This window comes from Eubalaena glacialis, chromosome 10 (assembly GCF_028564815.1).
Source record: "Eubalaena glacialis isolate mEubGla1 chromosome 10, mEubGla1.1.hap2.+ XY, whole genome shotgun sequence".
Taxonomy (NCBI): Eukaryota; Metazoa; Chordata; class Mammalia; order Artiodactyla; family Balaenidae; genus Eubalaena; species Eubalaena glacialis.
The window spans coordinates 82133147-82159488 of NC_083725.1; the positions used below are offsets into that span (position 1 = coordinate 82133147).

General features: G+C 44.5%; 2 protein-coding genes and 1 long non-coding RNA gene across 11 annotated transcripts in view; 1 reads left to right on the top strand and 2 right to left on the bottom strand.

The window, feature by feature from the left end:
• Positions 1-6210, top strand: part of C10H11orf58 (chromosome 10 C11orf58 homolog) — a 29591-nt gene extending 23381 nt beyond the window's left edge. Inside the window, exons 3-5 of the mRNA XM_061201504.1 lie at positions 1370-1430; positions 3069-3178; positions 3912-6210. Of these exons, the coding sequence (XP_061057487.1) occupies positions 1370-1430; positions 3069-3178; positions 3912-4145 (405 nt within the window). The 3' untranslated portion in view covers positions 4146-6210. The remainder of the gene's footprint in view (positions 1-1369; positions 1431-3068; positions 3179-3911) is intronic.
• Positions 107-17664, bottom strand: LOC133098631 (uncharacterized). Its single transcript, XR_009702222.1, has 3 exons — positions 17496-17664; positions 6178-6363; positions 107-357 (listed from the first exon to the last, which is right to left on the bottom strand). It is a non-coding gene; the product is annotated as an uncharacterized LOC133098631 (long non-coding RNA).
• Positions 17665-17666: 2 nt separating this feature from the next.
• Positions 17667-26342, bottom strand: part of PLEKHA7 (pleckstrin homology domain containing A7) — a 213660-nt gene continuing 204984 nt past the window's right edge. For 6 of the 9 annotated variants that reach the window (XR_009702219.1, XR_009702216.1, XR_009702214.1 and 3 more), the window contains 5 exons: positions 23561-25922; positions 22151-22437; positions 21505-21696; positions 18737-18899; positions 17667-18074 (listed from right to left, as the gene is read on the bottom strand). Coding sequence is in view for 1 of the 9 variants with exons in the window: in XM_061201502.1 (XP_061057485.1) it covers positions 25822-25922 (101 nt within the window). In the remaining 8 variants the exon portion in view is untranslated. Of the gene's footprint in view, positions 18075-18736; positions 18900-21504; positions 21697-22150; positions 22438-22679; positions 25923-26342 lie in introns of those variants that run through there. The other 3 variants (XR_009702215.1, XR_009702217.1, XM_061201502.1) reach the window with 3 other exon arrangements.

The window sequence follows — 26342 nt, forward strand, 5'->3', positions numbered from 1 at the left end:
GCCAGTCTCCCAAACAATTTATTTCTTTACCTTGTGAAACTGATGCCGAAAACTCGGCCTCTGTGCACCAGTATGGAATTGAATCTCGGAGACAGAGTTTTGGGTGGAGTAGAAGAGAACAGCTTTATTGCTCTGCCAGGCAGGCAGGGAACACAGCAGACTCAGTGCCTCTCAAAACTGTGTGTCCCGACCCGGAGGGATTTGATGAGGAGTTTTATAGCAGTGGTTCAAAGGCAGGGTTGCTGATAAGGATCAGGGTGTGTGCAGGGCCTGGCTTCAGGTGGTCTGATGAGTTTCTGTGACTCCTTTAATCTGGCCTCAGATGGTCTCTTGAAGAGCTTCTCTGGTTCCTTTAATCTGGAATAAAGAATGCTAACATCTTACATTTGTTGGGGGTTTTCATTCTGTAAAGAACTCATTGTTATGTGTATCCCTTCAGGCAGAACCAGGACCCTATCCAAAGGCTACACTGTTGCTTCTTGACTGCTCCTCCCTTGTCTCTGCATCGCGTCCCTTCCCTGTTTAGCAATAGTTCGAATCTGCCCTTTGGAACTCAGGGAGTGTCATGGAGGCTGGAGTCTGTTCCCTATAAACAAGAAACTGGGGACACGGAAAGGCTTCCATGCCCAGGAGCCCCACAGGCTCCTGCTCGGTTTCAAAACTAAATATGAACCATGAAAAATGGATTGGAACTGATAAATTGAGAGTAATTATGTAAGCTGATTAGTTGGTAACTTTGAGTGAGATTTATTTTTATGTTTTATAGAACTAGTTTGTTTTAAGTTCTGTGCTTTTTGATAGTTTGAAAGTGGGTGTTTAGTCAAAAGTAATGAGCTAGCTATTTGTGGTATGTTGTTAAATAGTAATGGTTATTTTTATGTTTTATATTTTAAATTTCGATCACTTTGTTCATTATAAATCTATTATTTTTATTCAGTTAAATAATCTCATTTGCTTTCTTTCCATGATATATGCCTGAGACATCAGAAAGAGACGGTGGAAAAATTAAAGCAACTCATTTAACTGGCATTTTAGGAAAGAAAATGTTTAGATTGATCCACTTTTCTAGCTATTTATCCCATTTAAAATTCCAGCTTGAACTCTACGTACTTTCTATCCCCTTCTTCTGCTTGGTTTATTGTAATTACACTGCCTTCAGACATACTATAATTTACTTACTGATTTTGTGTCCCCTCCCCATCCCTATCCATGCAAGAATGTAAGTTCCATAAAGACAGGGATCTTAATTTAGTTCTTTTTCTTCACTGTATCCCATAATCCTGGAATATTGTCAGGCACATAGTAGACACTTAATAATTATGTTGAATTAGTGGTCTCAAATTCTAATAAATTTCCTGCCTTCTTACAGAAAGAACATACTGGTCGTCTTGTTATAGGAGATCACAAATCCACATCTCACTTCCGAACAGGTAAGAAAGTAAAATATAATTAAAGTGGAGGTGCTAAATTTGGAATATGAAATATTTGTACATATTTTGGGATATTCTAGCTTCCGTTTATAATTGTTGATTAGTTCTAATGATTAATAAATATTAGAAATATATGTAGTATATGTAAACATGTTACATATATCATGTAACAGTTAGTATATACTTTCATAAAAGTATTTGAGAGTATATATACATCAAATATACATCAAATCTTCATAAAAGATTTGAGAGTATATATACATCAATATGATATTCTAACCAAGAAACTGACCAGTTTCTGTCTTCATTTTTACTAACTCACAACATGTAGTATTTTAATTGTAGTGAGGTTTAATGCCTCATCTTGCCAACTATAGTATCTAGAGTTTACATGTATTTTGTAAATTATTTAATATACAGTTATAATTGGCATATTATACTGGTTTTTAGTTTATTCACTAAGTTTTGCTCTGAAATCTTTGAAGAGTATAAACTCATTGGAAAGCCTGAAGAAATTAATTTTGGGGAAAAAACTTTAAAAATAAAAACTGAAAATGAATTAGAATTTGGATTTGAATTCAGTCTGCTGAAAAGTAAAGTTTTATCCCATTTAAAATTGGCCCTAATCTTAGACATTATTAATAACAGGGCATAATGACCTACATATATTTAAGAAAACCTTTAATTATATCATTTAAATTAACTTTATACTGACCTAGAATATGTAGCACATTTTAGAAATTAGTATGCGTTTTATATTTCCGGTGTTGAACAGTTATTTCAAATTGATTTGCACTGCTACAAAAGGCAAAAGAGTCCCTGAGCTTCGGCAGAATAGAAATATATTTAACTGTTGCATTCATTCTTTTAAAATATGAAATTCTTCTTGTATTTACAAATTAAAATGTCATGTACAGAAAGCTTCAATGGTATTGGTAATGTTCTACTTCTTGGGTGGTAAGTTTATAGGTGGTTGTTTAGTATTCTGCTTCATAACATATATAACAGAATATATGTTAAAAATAATTTATATATCAAATGTTGCATGATAAAATTACAAATAAGTTTATGTTGGTGCAGTAAACTGATATGCAAAGAAAGGCATAAAGGGAAGCCATTCCAAGGTCATTTTATTTAGCCATTCTCTGAACAGAATTGTGTGCCTTTTCATTATTTCTGTTCAAAGACAGAAGCTTTTGTTTGTTGGAGGATTTTTTCTACATGACTAGGAGGAAACTTTCAGGAGAACCATTATTAGACTATAAATAAACTAAAACATCATGCCCAAAGTTCTTAGTAATTAATATTTATAATATGTAAACTTAAGCAGTTCTGAGATTCCTGTATCTGGTTTGAATTATTACATGGGAAAAATTAAGTTTTTCATCTTTAATAAACAACTTGTGCTTCAGGGGGTTGGTTACTAAAGAAGTAATCATAAATACATCCTTCAATTATTTTATCTATTGGGTAAACTACCTATGGTTTATAAACCCATCCACAAAATTCACTGTAAAATTAGTCACAGTTAGAGAAATCAGCCCTGAATATAATAGCATCTGTATTGTGGGTTTTTTGTGTAATCAAATATTTTTATTAATTTGACTGAAACATAATCAAAGTACACTGGACATACAGGGGAAGAAGACAAGAAAATTAATGAAGAACTGGAGTCTCAATATCAACAAAGTTTGGACAGTAAATTATCAGGAAGATACCGACGACATTGTGGACTTGGCTTCAGTGAGGTAGTAATTACGTATTTTCATTAAGTGGGAAGATAATTTCCAATTTGATTATCATTTATTTGTGTTAAATTACTCTAGCAATCAAAAATCCTATGTAGAAAGCTTTCTTTATGCAGTTACTTAGAATATTTTTACATGCCAAACTAGGTCTTTGTAGATAATGAGAATAGGTATTTTTGAGAGTTTTAGAAATATGTTTTCTGATACTAGCTTAATGTAAATTCTGCTTAGATAATCATTAGGGCACATCTTAAGTAGGCATGAACAACATACAAGTTACATGAAATATTTCATGTAAATACCGGTTCAGGAGAGTTTTCTTGGTTGTTTCCTACGTCATCTCTTTTCATATAATAACTATTGGTCCATTACTCCAAAGTAATGTAATATGCAAAACACTGATAACTGTTTAAATATTCCCATGGATCAGTGGTTAACTTGCCATATTTACTTAAAATAATATTTCCATCAGGAAGATAATAATATATTATTTTCAAACTAGGGGGGAGGGGAGAAGGTGAGTGGTCTTCAGAGCCCTTTCTTAAACCAAAATCCTACTCAGGTCCCAGTGTATAAAACACATGGAGGTGCCCGAGTCCTCATTTCTTCCCTAGGCAGCCTCTGATCTTAAACTGTTAATTTAATAGCTAGGGAGTGACACAAAAATTTTAGGGTCTTTTCCAGTTTTTGTACTGGATAATGTATTTTAATAGCTGTTGATTGATGTTTTTAGGTAGATGATCATGATGGAGAAGGTGATGTGGCTGGAGATGATGATGATGATGATGATGATTCACCTGATCCTGAAAGTCCAGATGACTCTGAAAGTGATTCAGAGTCAGAGAAAGAAGAATCTGCTGAAGAACTCCAAGCTACTGAGCACCCTGACGAAGTGGAGGATCCCAAAAACAAAAAAGATGCAAAAAGCAACTATAAGATGATGTTTGTTAAATCCAGTGGCTCATAACTCCCAAACACTTAGTCTTTGTATTAAAAGTAAGCCTTATTGTTATAATGCACAGTGGAGGACTGCTTATAGAGCACAGACCTTTGTATTATAATTTTTAAAAAGGCCCTTTTAAATAATTACAAAGAGTGTTTGCTTTCAGATGCCATGGGTTACACTTTTATGGGCATGACTATAACCATTTTTGTAAACAGTAAGAGTTGTATAAAATAAGAAATAAATACAATACTCAACTTCCTTTCATGTTAGCATCATCAGACTTCTAATACTACCTTTTTACCCCTTCAAATACAGTTATGGGGGAAACAGTATTTTTTGTGTGGTAGCTGTTTATCTTTTTTTGTTCCTTCATGTTTCTCTCTTATACAAGTTTATCTGGTACTGTGATGTGTCCATAAAAATATTCTTTTATTATACTCTCTTATAGTAGAACTATTCATGGATATTTCTGCTGCCAGTAACAATCTAAATGCTGGCAAAAGATTAGGTACTTAGTTTACTCTTACTGAATCAGCTCTACTCTTTTGGACCAAAGCAACATGAGAGCAAATACTTTTCACACCGGTTAGGATGGAGTTGCAGTTGTCATACATTTGGAATGTTATGATCTCAAGCAGTCTTTACATAATTTGAATGACACTGTATGTTAGATTTTTGATAAAATTGGCCAATTTTTACAGAAGAAATTTTTTCTCTTATCATTTGGTCCTATCTATTTAGGAATATGTAAAACTGGATTTTTTTTTTTAAGGTAATATGTGACCAAAGTTAATTTTCTTCCTAACACCTAAATAAAGAGAAAGCAGTTTCTCATATGTGCTTGTGATACCTTTATCCTCATTGTCTGAAAATGAGGAATAGGCTTATTGAACAAGAAGCTGAAACAAGAAATTCTCTTCATTTTATCCCAGTGCTGTTATCCTGATTATCTAATTACAAAAAGGAGTATTGCTGTATGATTTTATCACCACTTCTGTTGGAGTAAGATCTGACTGTTATTATGTGGTTAATTTGTACAGCAGATTAACACAAACTGCATTATGGGCTAGTCAATGATCTTTGAGTAATTGGGTTCAAAATCTTAATGTTTAAGTGACATGTTCAAAGGCTTTGAGTTAAACCTTTTTGTTTGCTGAACTGTTACACATCTAGATACTTAAGTATATGTTTAATGTGTTGGATTTTTTTTTAATTCCTGTGTCATTTTGAAATTTAGAATGTTCGAGGAATGTAGCAAATAGAACAAGTGATTTCTGGATTATGCAATCCATCCTGAACTTTTTTTCATATATCAGACCCCCAACATTTCATTTTTTTCTTATTTCTCACATTGTTTTATAATAGGTGCTACCCTATATAGTAAAATACTGAGTCATTGGCTAGTAGAATGTGTAACATTTAACAAATAGTATCTGGTTTAAACAAGTTTGGCTTTGTTCAAATTTCAGTTTGGCCACTGATTGTCAAATAGCTAGTCTGTAGGGTTGCTTATTACAACTAATTTAAGTAGAAAGTGAAGACTGATCTATGTTTAAGAATGGAAGAGGGAGAGACCAGTATTATGTTTTAAAAGGTATTTTCATCAATTTATTTAAATATGCTTGGTTATTTATAAGTCTTGGTTCTTATATGTAAATAGAAGAGCCTCCTTCTAAAATAACTACACTGGAAGACCTTTTTTCTTCATCTTCAGAGAGAGAAATTCTCATTCCAATTCATATATTATTGGACATTTACAAAATTCAGGGTTGGAATAAATTTAGGTCTGTTGGTCCATGTGGCCTAGTGTCCCAGCACCACATTAAATATCATGGCTGTCTTTTAAGCATGAACATTGGGTTGGTTTTTGTTTTTGTTTTTCCTTATCAAATTGTGTGTGTGTGGTGGGTGGATTAAAGGAAGAGAGATGCCATGGCATTTTGATATCCCTACTGAAGTACCAGAAGGGAAAACTATTTATTTTGTGCAGTGAAACATGCTCTTGAGGGGAAAGTTGAGTGGCAACTTTTCCCTACTATTGATAATTTCTTACCTGAAATACACTTCTCCCAAGTGCTTGACTATACCAGTGATCCAGTGATCTTTCTATTGTAAAGGTTTTCAGGAACACAGATTCCAATTTTGTGTGTATTGATAGGTAAAAATCCTCTTCTCAAATCTAATTTTTTAAATCCGGATGAATTGCAGGTACAGAAGAAAGTCTGAAGTGATTGCTGTTCTGATTAAACAACAGTTTGAGAGCAGAAAGATAAGTCATATTCTTTCAGTAAATTTTGAGGAAATAAATTGCAACTACCTGGTTGACATCAGTGGCCACTTAACGGGGCTTTAGTTCCATTACTCTGTCTCCACAGCAGCCACGTCTTGGCTACTTTCAATATCCCAAAACAACTTTACCTCTGAAATCACAAATGTAGAAACCTCACCTCTGACCATAACAGTTGTATTCGTTTACACAAGTTTAAATCAGGTCATTATCTGTCTGTTTTCACCAGTTCCATAAGCCCTGTCTAGATTTTTAAGTGATACGTCAATTCAGTGTTATTGTTCTCAGTATCCCAAATAACCCTCCCCAGTGTCATAACCTTTCTGGAAAATACAGCCCTAGATGTATCCAATTTCCTATGGATTATTTCTGGAGAAAGGCCACCAACTGTACAAATCAGTATTACTAAGTGTTAATTAACAACACTGCATGTTCTCCTTACTGTTTGATCAACTCTTTTCCTGTTCTTAACTGTTGAAAACCCCTATTCTCAAACTTGTGACCCTCTCTTTTCTCCTTCACTCTTATGTCCTTGCTTTCTGGCTTACATTAAAGAGATTTTATCAGGCAGAAAGTCCCTGAACTTCCACCTAAATTGACACCTGTGGAGAAGTGCTCCAATGCTCTAGGTGACATCCCAGCTCTGCCAACTTAGTGATAAACTCAGTGACCTAGGGCATAACTAAATCTGAGTCTCCTTTCCTCATCTGTAAAATGAGAATATCAGTAGCAACCACGTTGTATGGTTGTGAGAATTAGTTGAAACAGGTAAAAAGCTTTATTTAGCACACTGATAAAAAACAGCTCAGTAAATGCCAACTACTGTTAACCCTTTGCATCATCTTGTGAACCTAGAACTTTTGATTATCTTGTTTTAGGAGTCTTCAACCTCTCCCTTAGTCTGTTGATCCTTTTTTTGTCAACGTTTCTCCCCAAGTCCCTAGGTATTTCGCATCTTTTTAAAAAGATTTTTCCTAGATACCATATGCTTCAGCTATAATCCTATCTCCACATTTTCAGTATTCAGTTTTAATAACATTTCTATTACTGTCTGCTTCAATACCATCCCCTTCCCCCTCAATCCACTCCAATATAGCTTCTACCCAACTTTTTTTTGTTTGTTTGTTTTGGCTGCGTTGGGTCTTCATTGCTGTGTGCGGGCTTTCTCTAGTTGCGGCGAGCGGGGACTACTCTTCGTTGCGGTGCACATGCTTCTCATTGCGGTGGCCCCTCTTGTTATGGAGCACGGGCTCTAGGCGCTCGGGCTTCAGTAGTTGTGGTTCGCGGGCTCTAGAGCGCAGGCTCAGTAGTTGTGGCACACAGGCTTAGCTGCTCCGCAGCATGTGGGATCTTCCCAGACCAGGGCTCGAACCCGTGTCCCCTGCATGGCAGGTGGATTCTTAACCACTGCACCACCAGGGAAGCCCTACCCAACTTTAATACAGCTGTATTGAAAACTACTTTATCAAATCAACAATTCTTATTTTCCTAAGCCATATTTTTTAATTCATTCCTTGCTTGACCTGGTAGCAGTGCTTGGCATTGTTAGCCAGTAGTCTTCAAATGAATATACACTCCTGGGATACATGAAGGGGTTCAACAGAATCAATTTCCCGACACTGTACATTCATATGTATTGTTCTAAATTGATCTCTGAAAACTATTCCTTTCATTGTAACCCTTCACCCGTTAGAAAAAAGGAAATACCTCTCATCCATCCCAAAACTCACTGTGTTTATTCTAGGGAGTAAAGCCTCCAAACAAAGGGACAATTTGAAACGTTGATGTTAAGGTCTGAATGACTCCTTTTGCAAGTCAGGTAGTTTCCAGTTACATGCCCTCAATAAAATTGGTAGAGAACTGAATTGTCAGCTGATTCATTAGACATACAATTTGAAGAAAGATCACTATGATATTTGGCCTAAATTCCAAGAGTTCAGAGGATTAAGTGATGTTTCTAAAAATCTATTACTGACTTCATGTGAGCAAGGTTTCTCAGTGCTTTCATCTATAAAAATAGAAAATAGAAATTTTCTCCTTTAGAAGCTCCAATTATGTGCATGTTACATCTCCTATCTCCATGTCATTTTTCTTTATTTTTATGTTTTCTCATCGTGATTGAGCACTGTATACTCTATCATTCCAATTTTGTATTCATTTTTATGATTATTATGTAATTTTTTTCCTTGAATTCTGCCAGCTCATGTTTCTTCTGTTTCCTCATATCCTCTTGTATTTCTGATGTCGGCACTTTATCGAGATGTTAAGATACTAAGGTTGTCATGAGATCTTTGATTATAGTTTTCAACGATCTCTTGAGGCAACATTTTTCTGGTGAGTGCTCTTCACCTGCCATGTATTTTTCTTGATCCTTTTCTATTTTAATATCCTCCTCCAAAGCCTGTGCCAGTTCTTTTTTATTGTTTGGTCAACTGCAAATATTTTCTCAGCACCTACTATGTGCCAGGCACTGTTCTAACCACTGGGAATACTGCAGTAAACAAAATCAGTCCCTCCTTTTATGAAGCTTACATTCTGGTGGAGGGGAGACAATAAACAAATATATATCATTTGTGATAAATATTAAGAAAACAAGGTAAAGGGATGCAATGAATAATAAAGCTAGGGGCAACAGAGGGTTGTGAGATGAGTTCAAAGAGATAGCAGGAATAAGATCATTAGAGTTGTGACATGAACTTTGGATTTTATGCTAAGGAGAGTGAGAAGACATTGGAGAGTTTTTATTAGAGTGACATGATCTAACAAAGCTTAGGCAGCTGTAGGGAGTCAACTATGAAAATGGAGAGCACAATTGTGAAATTACTGCAAGAGGCTAGGTGAGCACAGGGGCTCGGACTAGGGTAGTCATAGTGGAAGTAATGAGAACTAGATTCTAGATTGGATGTAACATATGAGAGGAGTCAGAAATGAGCTCTTGGAAGAAAGGAATTTCTGTTTACCTGGATGGGGAAACAGATGACTCGTCTTTAAATGAAGTTCTTCCCAGGTGTTTGCAGGGTTTTCATGTAGGGGAAAGGTCAAGCTGGCAGAAAAATTTATCATGGTCCAGAGTTATGTGTGTGAACCATTGTAGCCCTGCCAGTGAAGATCAGATGCCAAAGGGCTTTTCACACCGCAGGGGCCCTCTTCCCTGCTGCTGTAACAGACCTGTCCCACAAATAGCCTCACCTTAAAGAAGACACTAGCTAGGTTTCTCAGATCCTGCAGAGGCAAGCATACCCCCTGTACTCTCCTTTGACATTTACTACTTTTTCAACTCTTTCACCCATTTTAGAGTTAAGAGTTTCAGATGTCTCCTAGTTTTGTTGAAGCTGGAGTCTGAACTTCCTTTTCTCATTCTCCTTATTGCTTCTGGGTGATTTTCAAGAGAAGAGAGAAAGGACTTAACTCTTCTGTCTCCAAACTTGGAAGTACACATTAACTTTTAATACCCAAATTACTATGCCTTGAACCTCTACTCATTTGATTTCTGAACTTCAGCTACTTACCCCACTCTCAGAAAGCATTCCACAATTACTACGGGCCTGAGAAAAAGCAAAGGAATACCTCCCATATGCTCCCCACAAGATACGCCACCCACAGTTACCCAACAATGCCTTCCCTCTTCTCCCCAACTCCCAAAACCTGCCCTCAAAGCTGGCCTCAAGTAGCCTAACTTGCACTACTGAAAATGGTGCCTCTTGTGCCATTACCAGTACCAAGATGTTGCCTCCTAAGGCTTTTTCATATGGAGACACTCTACCTGCCGGTCTTCTCAAATTATGTGAAGCCATTTCCTAAAAGATTGTTATATTAGAAATAAGATCAGTCCTGAAAACTGAGGCTCACAGTTAATGTAGTAAATACGAAACTTAGCTTTGAGCTTCCCAACAGCCAAAGTCAAAGGAACACACACCTGTGTCTCTAGTTAAACCGGTGATGTGCTTTCTTTCACAAAGCAGGCCATTGGTATTAAGTTTCAAGTGGGTCTTTCTCGTCTGGAGTACCATCCTTAGACCAATGGTTGTCAACCAGGAGGGATTTTGCCCCACCAGGGAACATTTGGCAATATCTGGAGATATTTTTGCTTGTCACAACTGGGAGGTGCTACTGATATGTACAGGGTAGAGGCCAGGTATGCTGCTAAATATGCTACCATGCACAGGACAGACCTTCACAACAAAGAATTATTTGGCCCAAAATATCAGTAGTGTTGAGATCGAGAAACCCTACCTTTAGACCCAGGTAAGATGGTCTCCTGCCTTGGGGCCTATGTGTTAGAAAGCCCTGCATATCACAAATAGATTTTTATCAAAGAGCATGTGGGTGCCTCAGTCACTCAGAATTTGCCATTGAGGACTAGCATAATGCAGCCTATAACCTTAAATATTTAACCTTGTAACCAGGAAAATCCTCCACGTCTTTTGCCCTATGTCCTTGAAACAAAAGGTGGCCATGTCCCACTTCCATGAAGGTTTGTAGGTTTTATCACTGCTAATGTCAGAGACAGACACTGCTTCTTAGTACAGGGAAATTCTAGTGGCAAAAGCATTTCAGTAAGAGAAATACTAGTTGATTTGTCAAATCCTTTTCACATGGATGTAATGGATTCTTGCATAATAAGATACTGTTTCCCAGGAACGGAAAAAGAGAGTAAAAAGGGCTAGAATTCATATAATTGGAGTCCCTGAAAGAGAAAAGAGAGTATGGAGAAAATCAATTTTCAAAGAGATAAAGGTTAAGAATCTTCCAAAACTGACAAAAGATACCCACACGTAGATTTGAGATCTACAAATCCTAAGATGGATAAAGACAAAATCACATCTAGGCATATTACAGTGAAAGGGCTGTGACCCAAAGAAAAGAAGAAAACAAGTACAGACAGAGAAAAAAAAAGGACACATTAAGGGTGCAAGAATAAGACATTTAACTTCGCAACATAAGCCAAAGAAGCCCGAAGACAATGTAATGATATCCTCAAAGCACTGAAAAAAATAATCACCAATTTACAATCCTATCCCAGTGAAAATATCCTTCACGAACAAAGGTGAAGAAATCCGTGTTGGCCAACCCATATAGGGCTTCCAGTCATTGAAAGGGAAGCACACGCAATGAGTCCCACATTCCACCCAGATTTCTCCCTGAGATCATTTTTCAACCACAGTAAAGGAAACAAGCACAAACAGGTGGCAGACTCGCTGGGTGGAAGAAACAGACAAGCATTCAGGGCTGACAAGAGATTGCAATTTCGAGGGAAGAGTACCAGAGCCGAGAGAGCTGTAGAGCCCCCAAATCTACATAAAGATACTCCCCCGGGTCCTTGACTGACTCCTAAGCTGTACACAAACATAGTGAGACTAGGACAGTCTATCAAAAAACAGCTCAGGCTCTCACAGCCAGCAGCTTTTGGAATGGACAATCCACTTCAGGAGGAAAAGTGATACCAAATGTTGGCCTCATGCTTCCTATTTTTCCTCCTTTCCTCTGGATCTTGGCTCCATAAATTTTCACAGCTTTGATAGCTCTCCATTGCCTTCAAATACGTATTTTCAAAAATATTTTAGCTTCCTTTTCCATTTGTTCTCAGTAGGAAAGTTGGTTCAAAGCATCCTTGTCTACCATTGCTAGAAGCAGAATTCTTTTATTTTTTTCTATAAAATATTTTGGAGAGAAATATTTAAAGGTTTAAATAAATGAATTTATCATATTCATAGATTAGGACACTCATATTGTAGAGATGTAATTCTCTCCAAAGTAATCTACATGCAATGTAGTCTCAATAGAAAAAAAAAATCCAATGGAGGATGGGGAGTAAAACTTGACGTTTGTTCTAAAATTTATAAGGAAAGGCAAAGACCAAAACTAGCCAGGGTAGTTGTGAAAAATAAGAACAAGAGAGACACATTGCTTTTCTGTGTGTCAACACTATAAAGCTCCACGAATTAAAATAGTGTGATATTGGCACAATGATAGACAAACAATGGAACAGAAAAAGAGATTCATACGTATACAGATACTCGATTATGACAAAATGGCACTGTACAGCAGTGGGAAGGAAATGATAGATTCTTCAATAAGTTGGGCATCTATGTGGAAAAATGAAACCTGATGCCCACTTTGCACCTTACTTAAAAACCAGTTCCAGGTAGATTGTAGATCTGTGAAAGGCAAACCAAGAAAGCTCCTAGAAAATACCAGAGGAGAAGATTTTTATGACTTAAGTACAGGAAGACTTTTTGAACAAGATGCAAATAACCACAAACTACAAAGGAAAAGACTTACACACTTGCTTACCTTAAAATTAGTAATGTCTATTCATTGAAAGTCACTGTGAAAAGGCAAGCCCGAATGGGAAAAGACATTTGCAATGCATATCATCTATAAGAGGCTATGTGTCAGATATTCCTTGTGCTCCACTGCACATCCTCTTGGCACCCATTTTATTCTAGATATTACTGCGGTAGGATCTCATTTTAGCCACACCTCTCACGTGATGCCCCAGGGCTTCTTAGCTGCCCCAGTGTGGGCTTCATATAGGAATCACTCACACATGTGGGATCTGGACATGTGAAGGATTTAACACCCCATGGGGAGCCCTTGGTCAAGGGGGGGCCCTTCAGCTAGAAGATAAATGCTCTTCTCTTTTATAACACAGGTGGATAATTTTGAGGAACATTTTACATGGCTCTTCAGAAGGTCCCAGTGAGACTGAGCCCAAGTTTCCCACACACAACTTGAGAATGCTTCTATTGGTTTCCCCTCCTTTCCTTTCTACTTCTGTTCCTTGGATCATTTCCCAAATTAACTCTCTGCCTGCAAGCCCTTGCCTCAGGCTCTGCTTTCTAGGGGTAGCCCAGGCTAAGACAGGCTTACATCTAGAACCCCTACAAATCAACAAGAAAAAGATATATAACCCAATGGAATAATGATAAGAGTCCTGACAGGTACTTCACAAAAAAGGAAATCCAAAAGGTCAACAAACATTAGAAATGGTGCTCAATATCAATAATATCAGGAAGATGCTAATAAACCTAATTCATACACATTGAAAATGGCTACAATAAAAAAAAAAGTCTTGTTGAGTATATTAATTATCTATTGCCATGTAACAAATTACCCCCAAAACTTAACAACTTAAAACAATAAACATTTATCTCAGTTTCCATGAATCAGGAATCTGGGCTCTGCTGGGTGCTTCTGGCTGAAGGTCTCTCACAAGGTTGTAATCAAGGTGTCAGACAGGGCTACAGTCATCTCAAGGGTTAACTGGAGGCTGGGAGGACCCATTTCCAAGCTCACTCATGTGAGTTCTCAGCTCCTCACTGGCTGTGGGTCAGAGACATCTGTTCCTTGCCCTGTGGGCCTCCCCACAGGTTAGCTCACAACATGGCTTCCCTCACAGTAAGCAAGTGAGAAAGCAGAGGGCGCCCAAGACAGAAGCTATAGTCTCTTTGTAACCTCATCTTGAGAGTGACATCCTGAACTTTGCTGTACAGAACACAACATTGTAAAGCAACTATACTCCAATAAAAAAGAAAGAAAGAAAGCGACATCCTGTTATGTTCTGTCACATCCTATTCATTAGAAGGGAATTGCTAGCTCCAGCCCACACTTGGGGGGAGGGGCTTACAGAGGGTGTGAATGCAAGAAGACGGGGATCACTGGGGGCTGTCTCAGAGGCTGCCACCACAACGAGGATGTGAAGCAACTCACATATTCATGGTAGGAGTATAAATTAGTACTACTTTGGAAAACAGTTTGGCATTTTCTACCTAAGTTGAAGATATGCTTACTTTATAACCTAGCAACTCTACACCTAGGTATATACCAAAAGAAATATGAGTGCATGTGGATCAAGAGATATGTTTAAAAATGTACATAGCAGCATTATTTGTAATAGCTCCAAACTGGAAACATCCAAATGTCCTTTAACAGTAGAATGGATAAATACTCCTCGAATATTCCTACAGTGAATACTATACAACAGCAAAATGAATGAAACAGTTACATGGATGAATATCATAAACAAGGTTTAGTGAAAAAAATTCTGGCACAAAGGAATGCATTATTATTCCATTCTATTATTCCATTTGTACACATTTCAGAGAATAAATAAAACTAAGAGTATCTGATGATGCCTGATTAGACAGAAAAACTATAAAGAAAAAGCAAGTAAGGGACTTCCCTGCTGGTGCAGTGGTTAAGAATCCGCCTGCCAATGCACGGGACATGGGTTCGAGCCCCGTCCAGGAAGATCCCACATGCCATGGAGCAACTTAATTAAGCCCGTGTGCCACAACTACTGAAGCCCACGCACCTAGAGCCCGTGCTCCGCAACTAGAGAAGCCACCGCAATGAGAAGCCCGTGCACCGCAACGAAGAGTAGCCCCCACTCGCTGCAACTAGAGAAAGCCCAGGCACAGCAACGAAGACCCAACGCAGCCTAAATAAATAAATAAATAAATGAATAAATTCATTAAAAAAAAAAAAAGGCAAATAAGTAGTAACAACAAAAGTCAGGAGGGTGGTTATCCTTCGTGGGAGAGGGAGGGCCTACTGAGCAGGAAGGGGCACCAGCAGGGCTTCCTGCATCCTAGCAAACTTGAATTTCTTGACTGCGGTGGTGACTGCAGAGATGTTTGTTTTCTGATCATTTACTGAGCTGTGTGCTGTTATTTTATATACCTTCTACATGTATGTTACGTTTTACCATAAAGAAAGCTTTCACAAAACTACACACATACCCACATCCTATTATCCAATTGTGCACAAAAGGGGGCCCAGCTGAGGGCCTGGCCTGAGGTAAGCGCTCAGTGTATGTGAGCCAGTATCCATTTCCAGGACCCCTTCGGGTGGGAAATCCTGTCTGCCCCCTCTCTTTGACCATGCCAGGCCCTGGAAGGAAAGAAAGGCAACAGGGCTGTGCCTCCTGGAAGCCCTGCCATTTGCAGCAGGGTTTGGCCTGGAGGGGCCGAGGCCCCTCTACCCGTTAGAGGACCCAATCTTCTCCCACGTTCCCAGCAGGAGGCAGGAGTGGGGCTGGCTGGGGGGACCTCGGGCCAGGGGTCAGGGACCAGGAGCCCTTTTGGAGCAGTCACTGGAGCTCAGCTCTAAGACAACCTGCCTGCCCCACGTGACTTCAGCGAGAAGACGCAAAAACCCTCTCTAACCACCTCCCCACAGCCCCCGCAAACACACACACACAGAACTTCAATGAAAAGGTCAAGGGAATTTTCCTCCCCTGTAAGTGGAACGAATCTTTCTTGGGCCCAGAAAGAATTATTTATCAGGTGTTCGTGGCATTCCGAGTGCCTTTACAGGGCCCGGCTGTGCTCTGAGGCACAATAGACAACTTTCTTCCTGAAAGCTCGGTTTACAGGCCAACTTCAAAGCCCATGTCCTCAGGGCAGGGCACGAGACTCCAGTGTGGGAACTGACATCAAAGGCGCCCGCAGGGCACGAGACTCCAGTGTGGGAACTGACATCAAAGGCGCCCGCAGCACAGGTTGATCTGATGTCGAGGTGGACAGCCGCAGGGCTGCCAGGGGAGGCCCCAGAGGACTCGCCTGTCCTCAGCCCCTGGAGAATTCAGGGAGGCAGCCTGGTGGTGGCACGGCCCTGTGAGCCCAAACTTCAAAAGCCCTGGGCCATTGCTTTACTTGCTGCAGGCAACTGTCTAAAATGGCAGACGGATGGTGGAGGGCAGAAGACTGGGGTGGGCGATAGCAGCTGGCCCCAAACCCGTTTATCCTGCCGAGCCGGGGAGAGGAGACAGGGTTTAAATGTGGAAGGACTACCTGGAGCCTTGCTGTTCGTAAGGGTCATACATGAGGGCAAACCAGCACGGTGACCACTGGTTGCGTGTCCCTGCCAGGGATGGCGCTTAAGGATGATCTCCTTTAGTCCTCACATCACCCATGTAAGGTAGGTGCCGTTATTCCCATCTTTCAGAGAAGGAAACTAAAGCTTAGGGAGGTTCAGTGACTTGCCTAAGGTCAGAGTTAATAAGGGTGGATTTGCATTCCACAGCTCCTGCTCTTACCTACTACTCAAGGAACTTAAAAATAGGGTACTAGGGATGCTCTCTGGGGGCTAGAGTATAAAACATGCAACAGAGCAAAGAGAGGCCAAATCATCTGAAAATGAGAGAAGGCTCCCTGGGCAACAGCCCTTGACTTCTTTCATTCTCTCATTCATTCAACAAATTATTTCTCAGCACCTTGTGGCAGACATTGTTCTAGGCACGAGGGATAATATAATGAACAAAGACAATGCCCTTTCTCTTAGCAAGCTTATATTCTTGTGAGGGAGACAGGCAATAAACAAGTAAACAAAGAATGAGAATGTGGTATGTGTTAAATAATTATAACTTAAATGTAGGTAAATGAGAACTTATATGCCATATTTTTTCTAGTGCTTCCTATGGGGCCAGGAACCATGCTTAGCATTTTCTTTTTAAAAAAAAATTTTTTTTTCTTTCTTTCTTTCTCTTTCTTTTTCTTTCTTTCTTTCCTTCCTTCCTCCTTCCTTCCTCCCTTCTTTCTCTCTCTCTTTCTTTTGGCTGCGCCGGGTCTCCTTTCTATGGGGTCAATCTCCTAAAAAGGGACTGGCCAGCCATGGTCACAGAGAAAGGGGGCACCTGAGGGTCAGTGCCATCTTATTCTATCCTGAGAGAGGAAGCCCTGGTCTGGAAATGTGGGCCCCACGTGTGTGGAATGGGGGCATCCTGCAGTGGAGGTGGGACCTCGGGCTGCTCAGTGACACCAGGATTCCTCAAGACTGGTCCCGGGACTGCTAGGCCACCTTCCAAGGAAGACTTGGCCCCTGGAGCAACAGGGGTGGGGGCGGGGTGTATGGCAGTGAACACAGTAGCTTGGCAGTTGGGCTCTCACTCAGTTTCCGCCATGTGTCTCCCGAGCCCAGTCACTGTGAACATAGCCCTGAGACAGCCCTGCTCTTGGTGGTGACAAACCCAGTTTCTGAGCTGCAAAGCCCGGGGACCAATGGCTGGGTTAAGTGAGCCGAAGTAAAGCCCCTTCATGGGATCCCCAGGCTGTCCAATCATGGCCGTGGGCGCAGCTTACCTCCGCTGAGCTGAGCACCTCCTGCTCACCAGGCACTGTGTTGGGCGCTTCCCCGTGGGTCTCTCTTCATGCTGTCCATGAGCTCACTGTCCTCACCACAGGCAATGCTATTTCAAGTGACCCAGAATCCAGGCCCACAGGACTGTCTCCCACCCCCAACCCCATCTCCTCTTCTCAGGGTAACAGCAGCCAATGCAGTGCTTAAAGGCTCTCTGGAGTCAGATACAAGCTCCAGCTTCAACTCAGTCTCTGACTAGTCACGGAACCATCATGCCTCAGTTTTCTCATATGTAGTACGGGGATGATGATACCTACAACCTGGGTAGGCTAGATTATGCAACAGTAGAAAATAAAGCCTAAAATCCCAGGGGATGAATACATCAAAGTTTATTTCTCACTCATGCGAAGTGAGCCATGGGCCTCGGGGCCTCTGCTCGGTAGTCCCCTTCCAAGTGGAGATTTAGGACCAGTCGGCTTGCATCCTGTGGTTACTCCATCCAGAATATGTGGCTCCCAGGTGTCCACTACAGGGGAAGAGAAAGCTGGGGCGACTGCACTGGCTCTTAAATGCTTCAGTGGCTGTAGGAGAATGAGGAAGGAGTCCTGTGGTAGATAGTCTCCAAGACGGCCACCGTCCATCCCCTCCCTCTGCACGTGCACGCCACTCCACCCATCAAGGGGTAGAATCTATTTTCCTCCCCTTTAAGCTGGCTGGCCTGTGCCTGGCCTTGGTCAAGAGAATGTGGAGGAAGTCACCCTGTGCCAATTCCAGATCTACGCTTCAAAAGGCCTGGCAGCTTTGCTGCCCTTGGAAGCCAGCTCAGGTAAAAACTCCAACTTCCCTGAGCCCTTCACGCTGTAAGACGGAGCAGCCACGTGGGGAGGCCGTGTGGAAAGATGGAGATGCCCAGCCAGCTCCCGGCTCCCCAAGCCATCCCAGCTGGGGTGCCAGACATGTGAGTGAGGAAACCACCCTGGACACCCCAGTCCCCCCTCACCACATGGAGCAGAAGACCTGCCCAGCTGAGCCCAGCCCAGGCTGCAGAATCGTAAGAAATAACAAATTGTTATTTGGGGTGAGGGAGGAGGAAACATAGAGAACATGTCTGAGCCCCACAGACAAGGGACCTGAGCAGAAGCTTGAAGAAGTGGTTCTCCCCAGGGTTCTGGGTGAACCGGAGCACACAAAACCTGCTCTGGGACCCGAGAGACACAGAATTAGGGAGCAAAAGTTCTCCTACGTGCGTGCAGACTGCAGCCTGGGCTTGGCCAGGGAGGACTCGCAGTGAGAAACACTCATCAGGCACTTCGAGGGTCTGCAGCGCCGGGAGAGGGCTGTGAGCTGGGCAGGGACGGTCCCCTGGGGCGCAGGCAGTGGCTTCATGGCTTGACGACATCCAGGAGCTGCAAGTGGAAGAACTGCAGCTTGAGAGGCCTGTGGTGAGCTCACGTAAGATATGCCTGGGGACCCCAGAAATGACTGGGGAGACATGGGCACAGGAACCGGACCCTCACTGTGAGCAGAAGGGGGCAGCGGCCATGAAACCTGAGTTTTTACTGTCAGTGGAACTTCACTGGTGTCCACTGGGTAGTGTGGCCTCAGGAAACACAGACAACAGCAGGAAGGCCCAAAAGTGACAGCCAAAAACACTAATTTCAGAGTGTATGTGAGACACCCTTGGGGGCTCCCACAAGAGGCAGGAGGAATCTGAATGGGGCTGGTGTCCCCAGTTGTGGGCAGAGAAGACTGGGTATCTTCTACCATTTGTTACTGCGATTCTGACCCCATTTTGACCTTCCCAGGCCAATCTTCCAGGCTGGAGATGTGGCAAGGACACAAAGGATTTTGCTGAGATGCCCAAGTCCTGGGTTCTTCCAGCATAGGACCTGATTTTCCAGCTCCTCCCTGGGATGATTCTGCCTCTGATCTCGAATTCTGGGTCTAGAAAGGAGGTGCTTTCTAGATCCAAGAGGCCTCTGGAGGCAAACAGACCCTTGGAACTCATTCAAGGGCGGCGGCTGTGTGCCTTCAGTGGGCCAGGAGAGGCCCCTTGTGTGGAGGGAAAATGCGACTCTGGATGCTTCCAAGGGCCCAGGCCAGGATGGCAAGAGGGACCACTGCTGTGGCCCACACACAATCAGCAAAACGTCCCAAGACGTCAAATCAGTTGAGGATTGGGATGCAGCTCAGGGCTCAGCAGAAAAGCATCTGCAATCGTTAAGTGATGTCAAGGGCTGAGGACAGTGGCAGCTTCTTTTCTGACTCTGAGACCTCAGCCAAGGGGCTGTGCCTCTTATTCCTTCTCAGTTCTAAAACACAGTGTAAGAGAAAGCGAGTGGCTGAGTAAGGAGCCCCTTATTCCCAAGGACAAAACCCTCGCCCATGGGAAGGGGCCCCTAGCAAGTACTTCTCAGCTCTCCACATAAAAGCCTTTGAGAAGCTCAGCTGGGAAACCTCCTCCCTGTCTCCTAAGCTGTCCCCAGTGAGCTCAGAGAGATCCTTTCTGGGGTCTGTGTGTGCTGCTCTGCAGGCTCAGCCTCTCTCCCCATAGCTTAGCCCTTCCTGGGCTGGCCTGCACCCTCCAACCACGACCCGCACCCTCCGCTGTGTGGGCACATCCACTCCACGGGTGCCCTCGCTCCATCCTCATCTGCATTTAACATCCCTTGTTGGGCTGTGGCAGAGAATACTCAACAGACTCGTATTAAAAATGCCCTTTAAAATTCAAAAGCTTTGAACTAAAGAAATACCTCGAGAAGTTTTCATGGAAAGTTCAGTTCCGCTGGTTCAATTCACTACACTTAGATGCACCTTTTCAAATAATAGGAAAAAAATGTAACAAGGTCAGACCCAATCAATATGCTTGTTCAAACAGAATTGCGGGGACTGTGATGTGTGCACATTTTGTACTCTGCCTTTGTACCCTGCCACTCGCTCTGAAGAAAGGTTTCTTTGCTCGGAGAGCAATGAAAGTGGTAGCCTTTGGAGTAGAGATGGCAAAGCAATGGCGTGTTTACCGGGCCGGGAGGGGCTGCCATTTTCCCCATCCCCCCAGCCTCGTCTCTTTGTTCTTTTCGTAACAGCACGCAACCCACACGGGCAAAGTCCCTCATGTGCCCCAGTGTCTGATGCTGAATCGGAAGCAGAGGGCTCCCAGCATTTGCCTGCCTCATCTCAGAGATGTGATCTGTGGATTAGACAAATAATTTGCTGCTTCTTTCCCGCCCTTGGTGCGAACACAAAAGGATTTGCCATAGAGTTCTGTACCACAGCTGGGGGAAACTCTCAAAGCCTAAAATGGGCTCTTGTCCAGCTGAGTCAGGGTCCACATCCACTCCACCCCCCCATGCCTTCCATCCCCAAGCTGACCTTGGGCAGATGGAGGTTTCCCTGGCCTTAGGCTGCAACCTACAACAGCCAGGAGAATTCTGGAGAACCCAGCTTAAGTGAAGGTAGCCAAGGGGTCAGAGGGAGAAGGGACTAGTTGCAGATCCCATCCCCCCAGCCAGACACAAAGGTGGGCAGAAAAGTGAATGAAAGGGAGCAAACAAAAGGCCTGCTTTCAACATCTGCATCAGTCTGGGCACATCTGCCTCACATGCACTCACAAATGCACACACATCTCAACTTCAATCATTTAAACAACGCCCTGGACATGCTGAGAATCTGGGCAGTTCAGAAGGGTCAAGTGGGCATTAGGAAAAGATTATTCCCAACCCCTGTTAATACTAGATCCTAAAATGTTCTTGTCGGTTCTTGCTAAAATAAGATAGACATCCTGGGCTCGACCGGGACCTGGGTTAAAGTCAGGAATGGATGTCAGCAGGGGTGCAGAAGCATGCCCACGCTCCCTCTGCTGACTGCAATCCCATCGTTTCAAACTCTGCTCAGGCCCCGTGGGTCCCGGTAAAGAAGCAAAGCCGGAATCGTTGGGCCACGTGGGGTTTCCCAGTGGCCCCCCGCCTGGAGGGTCCCTGGTCAGCCAATCCTCCGCAGATGGCATCTTACCTCAGGTAACAAGTCCTCTCCAGGGGGCGGAGAAGGGGGCCGGGCCATGTGCCTGCTCACACGTGACATAGCCGGAGGGTGCCTCTTCCAGATCACGTGTGCTCTTCGTGAAGTCTGAGGTGAGGGCCTGTCACGCTCTCTGTTTGAAATTTGGGCCACGATTCTTACTGAACAGGCTACCCCTCCTCCCGGCTGGAGTGGAGAGAACAGTCAGGAGTCACCCTGGGGGGAGGGGGGGGAGGGGGGCCTCCTGTACCTTTTTTCTTGCCTTGCACTCAGTTATGGACAAACCCTCCTCCCCACCGTCCCTGCCTCCCTTTCATCGGTTATGGAGATAGCTCCAAGTAATGCTTAAAACCGGAGAGTATTTTTCATTTTAAAATTCAAAAAGAGAGCAGTGGCTAAAAAAGCAGCAGCGTTCCCTCTTCGGAATGCCTTGGTATCTATTTTCTCCAGTTTAACTAGTTGGAAAGTCACTCTAAACTGAGGGCGCCCTTCTTGGCAACAGAGAAAAACTGCCATAGCAACAAACTTGGAAGCGCACGCATCCCTAAACTGAACTGGCCTCTTGCCTTCTGTTTTAAGCATATATCACAAGTCAAAACGAATTAAACACAAGTCCAGTTTGCAATGGTCCGTCACTAACCCGCCTCATTGGAGCGATCCGGAGGCATGTGGGCTGGAAGAGGGCCTGCGGAGTCCCTCCCTTTGTCTGGGATTGCAGACCGCCTGCCAAACCAGCCCTGCACAGGAGTCCACAGCCCGGCGGCCCCCAGCCCAGCTGAGGGGGCCGTCCTGAGCGGCTGCTGAGGCCCAGCCAAAGGCCCAAGTGCGCAGGCCTTCCTCCCTCAGGCCTCCAGAGTCAATCAAGTGTCACGGAACTGTCATCAGGAGAGACTTCATAGGTGAACACCGCAGGATCCAGAGCTGACACTGGGGGTTTTCCAAAGAAATGGAAAAAAAACTAACACAGGCCACTCAGGAGAATATAGCCAGCAAAAAGCAGGAAGCATATCAGGTTAATATTTTAATCTGTACATCACATTCTTTTTTTTTTTGCAAACCATTACAGTTTTATTTAAATTAACTTTTTCTTGCAAAATAGTCATTTCATTTTTTCCAACAAAATCTTATAAAGGCAAAAATAAAATCTTATTTTGGCAAATGTCATGAAGTTGATACTGGCAGCATATGGAGTTAGTTAAAAATAGACGGCAACTTCTAAATATATTCAAGATTATTTTTCTGACCATAGTCAAAGACAAATTTTCATTTAAAGTGTGGCTCCACCCAATGGAGTTGTTTTTTGTTTGTTTGTTTGTTTTTCAACTTCATTTTCCAAATGCAGAATATCATGAGCTCATGACTTACATAAAGGGCCACAAACACTGCGCCTGGCTTAACAGCGCCCTCCCCGTTTTAGGCTGGAAGTCAAGTCATAGTCCTGTCATCGTGGCCCTGCTGGGCATCAGGGAGGGTAGGGGCCCGCTGCCTGCCCACCTGCCACCTGACCCAAGTCCTGGGTAGGCTGACCTGTGTTCTCAGGGGCCAGCCGCAAAGACCCCAGGATACCCATCACAGCCTAGTGCGGACTCAGTGAGTTGTAGGTAGATGCCACCCAATGTGACATTTATTGCTTACGATACAAATCAAAGGTGTTTCTTCTCACCTTTTCTGTATTTCAAAGTGTATTTTTTTTTTTTTTTAATTACAGCGAACTGTTTTTGTTTTGTTTTGTTTTTGAAGAGCCCTTTGCTGAGAGAACCTCATGGGCAGGTTGGGAACCAAAGTTCTTAGACACACCTTTGGGCCTAAGCCAGACCCAAGGCCGAGGCTCCACGTGCCAGCTCGGTGGAGTTTCACCCTACAGAGCTGGTCATCAGGCCAGGTCAGGGTCAGCTGATCACTGCCCTGGACAACAGACCAATGAGCCCAACACTGGAATCCACTGGAAGTACATCTCCAATCCAACCTCACCTGAGTTCAGCAGACGCTGGACTGGCCTCTGCTCACCCTGCCCTTCGGCTCCCACCCACACCCACCACCCAAACGGTACCTGAATCTGTATGTGCAGCTCCAAAATCCTGCATCCTCACCTTCTCAGCCACTCAGCCCTTGAGGTGAACATTATAAAATATAGCCTGATTCTAAAATACAGAGTCAGTATTTTACAGTGTGTATTAAAAGTGCCTTTGTCACATGTAAAAAGGAGTCTGAACTAAAACAAGTGTGGGTGTTAGGCCCTAGCCCTGTGGTAAATGCCCCACAGCTGGTGGTGCTCTGTCCTCCAGCCTGAACCCCGGCTCAGCTGGAAGGGGAAGAAGGATCAATCTTCTCGGAGGAAACTGGTTCCACTGGCCCCTGGCTCCAGACTTCTCTGCACGCTGGATCACGGGTCAGTCACTGCCTGGGCTGGCAAAAAGCACAGGAGACAATGAGAGGCTGGCAGGACCCCAGCCCACGTCTGGGGAGCAGGCGGTGGGCGTGTCTGTGCACATGTGACAGGGAATGGCAGGCTGACAAGACAGAGAACAGCAGAGCAGGGGGCTGGGGCAATGCGGCCGCTGCCGGGGGACCCTCGGCTTCGAGGACAAATGGGCGTCCCACCTTTCCTCCACCCTCACCACTTCTAGGAAATTTGCCAGACACATGCTGGCCCCTAGACTGGGTCCCTGCTCTGATAGGGCAGAAGGCCTGAGCAAAGAGGACTCTGGGGTCCAGTTCTGGCCCTGCCCTTCATTTGCTGAGGGACTCTGGGTAACTCTCTCAGCCTTCATGGGCCTCGTTTTCTTAATCTAAAAACAGGGTGACTGTACCAATTTCCTAATGAGGGTGCTGGAAGGGTACAAAGAAATGTGTGTGTGCTCTGAAAAGAGCATTAGAGGCCTATCTCATGACCACAGGGGCACCAAAAGCAGAGAGGAACAGAGCCTCTCCTCTGCCTCTCTGTGGCCTGGGGTGGCGTCACCACACTCGGATCTCCAGGAGAAAACCATACACACTCCCGTGGCCCCAGAAGATCCTGCAGCCTTTACAAAAGACCTGGCTGGAGCATTCCCTGGGGTTCCTCAGTCACGGGGTCCCTACTGCACACCTCCTGAGAGCCTGGCCCAACAGGCCGACCTCCTCCTGCCACCCTCAGGACAGTGAAGCGCCCGGGCGGGTGGACACTTGCCCAAGACCATGTCTCCATCCCAACCACACACCGCCATCCCTCACTGCACTCCCTTCTCCAAACATCTAGAGCCCCCGGGGGTGGCCCAGGTGGGCCAATGGAGGTGGCCCAGGTGGGCCCAGGGTGGCGATGGAGAACAGAGGCTCTGAACTCGCACAGAAGGGGTTCGAACCCTGGCTCTGACACAGCCGCAACTCCTTGGGCAAGTCCCTCAGGATCTCTGAGCTGCGCTTCCTCATCTGTAAAATGGGGTGAATATCTCCATTGGGTTGTTGTCAAAGGAGATGATCAGCGCAATGCCTGGCACGGAGTAGGCGCTCAGCAACGTTAACCATAAGTGCGTATAGAGGGATGAGAGGGGAAGCCCTACACAGTCGTACGAAGTGGAACGTCAGGGAAAGGGCTGCTGAGACTCCTGATACGCCCTCCCCGTCCAGGTGAGGCAACAGCCAAGAACTCAGGACAACAGCCTGGACTTGGCCCCGGCCTCCCGACTCCTGGTCCAGCACTCCCTCCCTACTCCCACGCTGCCTCCTCTCACCATAAATGCCCACGTGGGGAGGACTCAGAAGGGGTGGTGCTGGAATGTTCTGCAGGGGTGAGGGCCATCACACCGGGCAGCCTCCTCCTGAAGCTTCCCTTGTGACTGGAATGAGCCCCCATCCCTCACAGGGCCCATGTCCTCATCTGCAAAACTGGTTTTTCTAGGCTTCCGGTTCTTCAATTTCTTTGGCCAAAGCCCTGACGGGGAGAGGCCATGATCTAATTCTTCCTTCCCAGCCACCGCCCCCGCTTCCCAAGCCCGCCGTCTGGCCTGCCCTGGTCCCCTGGGGCACTGGGCTGCCTGCAGGAAGGACAGCGGGGTGGGAAGGGGCGCAGCTCTAGCTCCTGAGATTTCAGGGAGCCAGGGGGCTTGGATCACACAGTCTCTACTGTATCGGAGCCGCTGAACGTTGAGTTCCTAAAAATCATCAGCCCCCCACCTGCCTACCAGTCCAGGAGGGGTCTCCCCAGCGGCCGCTTTGCCCATGGAAGGAAGCGTCAGCAGGTGGCACTGCAATCATCTCAGCAGCAGAGGGGAGGGGACATGCTCAGCGCCAGGTGAGGGGCCACGCCAGGAGGGGGCTCTTACTTGGAAGGTGTTAGACAAAGGTGTAGTGGAGTCCGTTGCTTAAGGGGGGGTAAGGTGGCACCGTCCTGGAGGACAGGGGGGCTTTAGGCGGGAGGAGGGCCAGCTGCTGCGCTAGACGGGCAGACAGGAATTAAGTGGTGCGTTAGGCTCCTCGTCTGCTCCTGCAGCACCAGACGCCCTGCACGGCAGGGCCGGGGTGCCGTGGGCCCCGCTGCCCACCACTAACGGCCTGGGCTTGCGGGGGCACATCCATGGGGCCTGGCGGGGGCCTGGCCTGCAGTTCCCAGAAATGTCTCTGAGCTGGAGAGAGGGAGCAAGAGTGAGGAAAGGCTGCAGCAAAGGTGGCCACTGAGCAGGGACGTGACTGTGGGGTGTCGGGGTGTCAGGTCTGGGGCACACTCGCCTGCTGGTGGTAAGGAAGCCGAGGACAGTAGGTCCACATAGGTAGAGCAAGCACAGGCCAGAGAGGAGGGCACTTTACGGCAGGGAAGGTGCCCCTGCTGGAGCCCTTGACATGGGGAGGAATTCAAA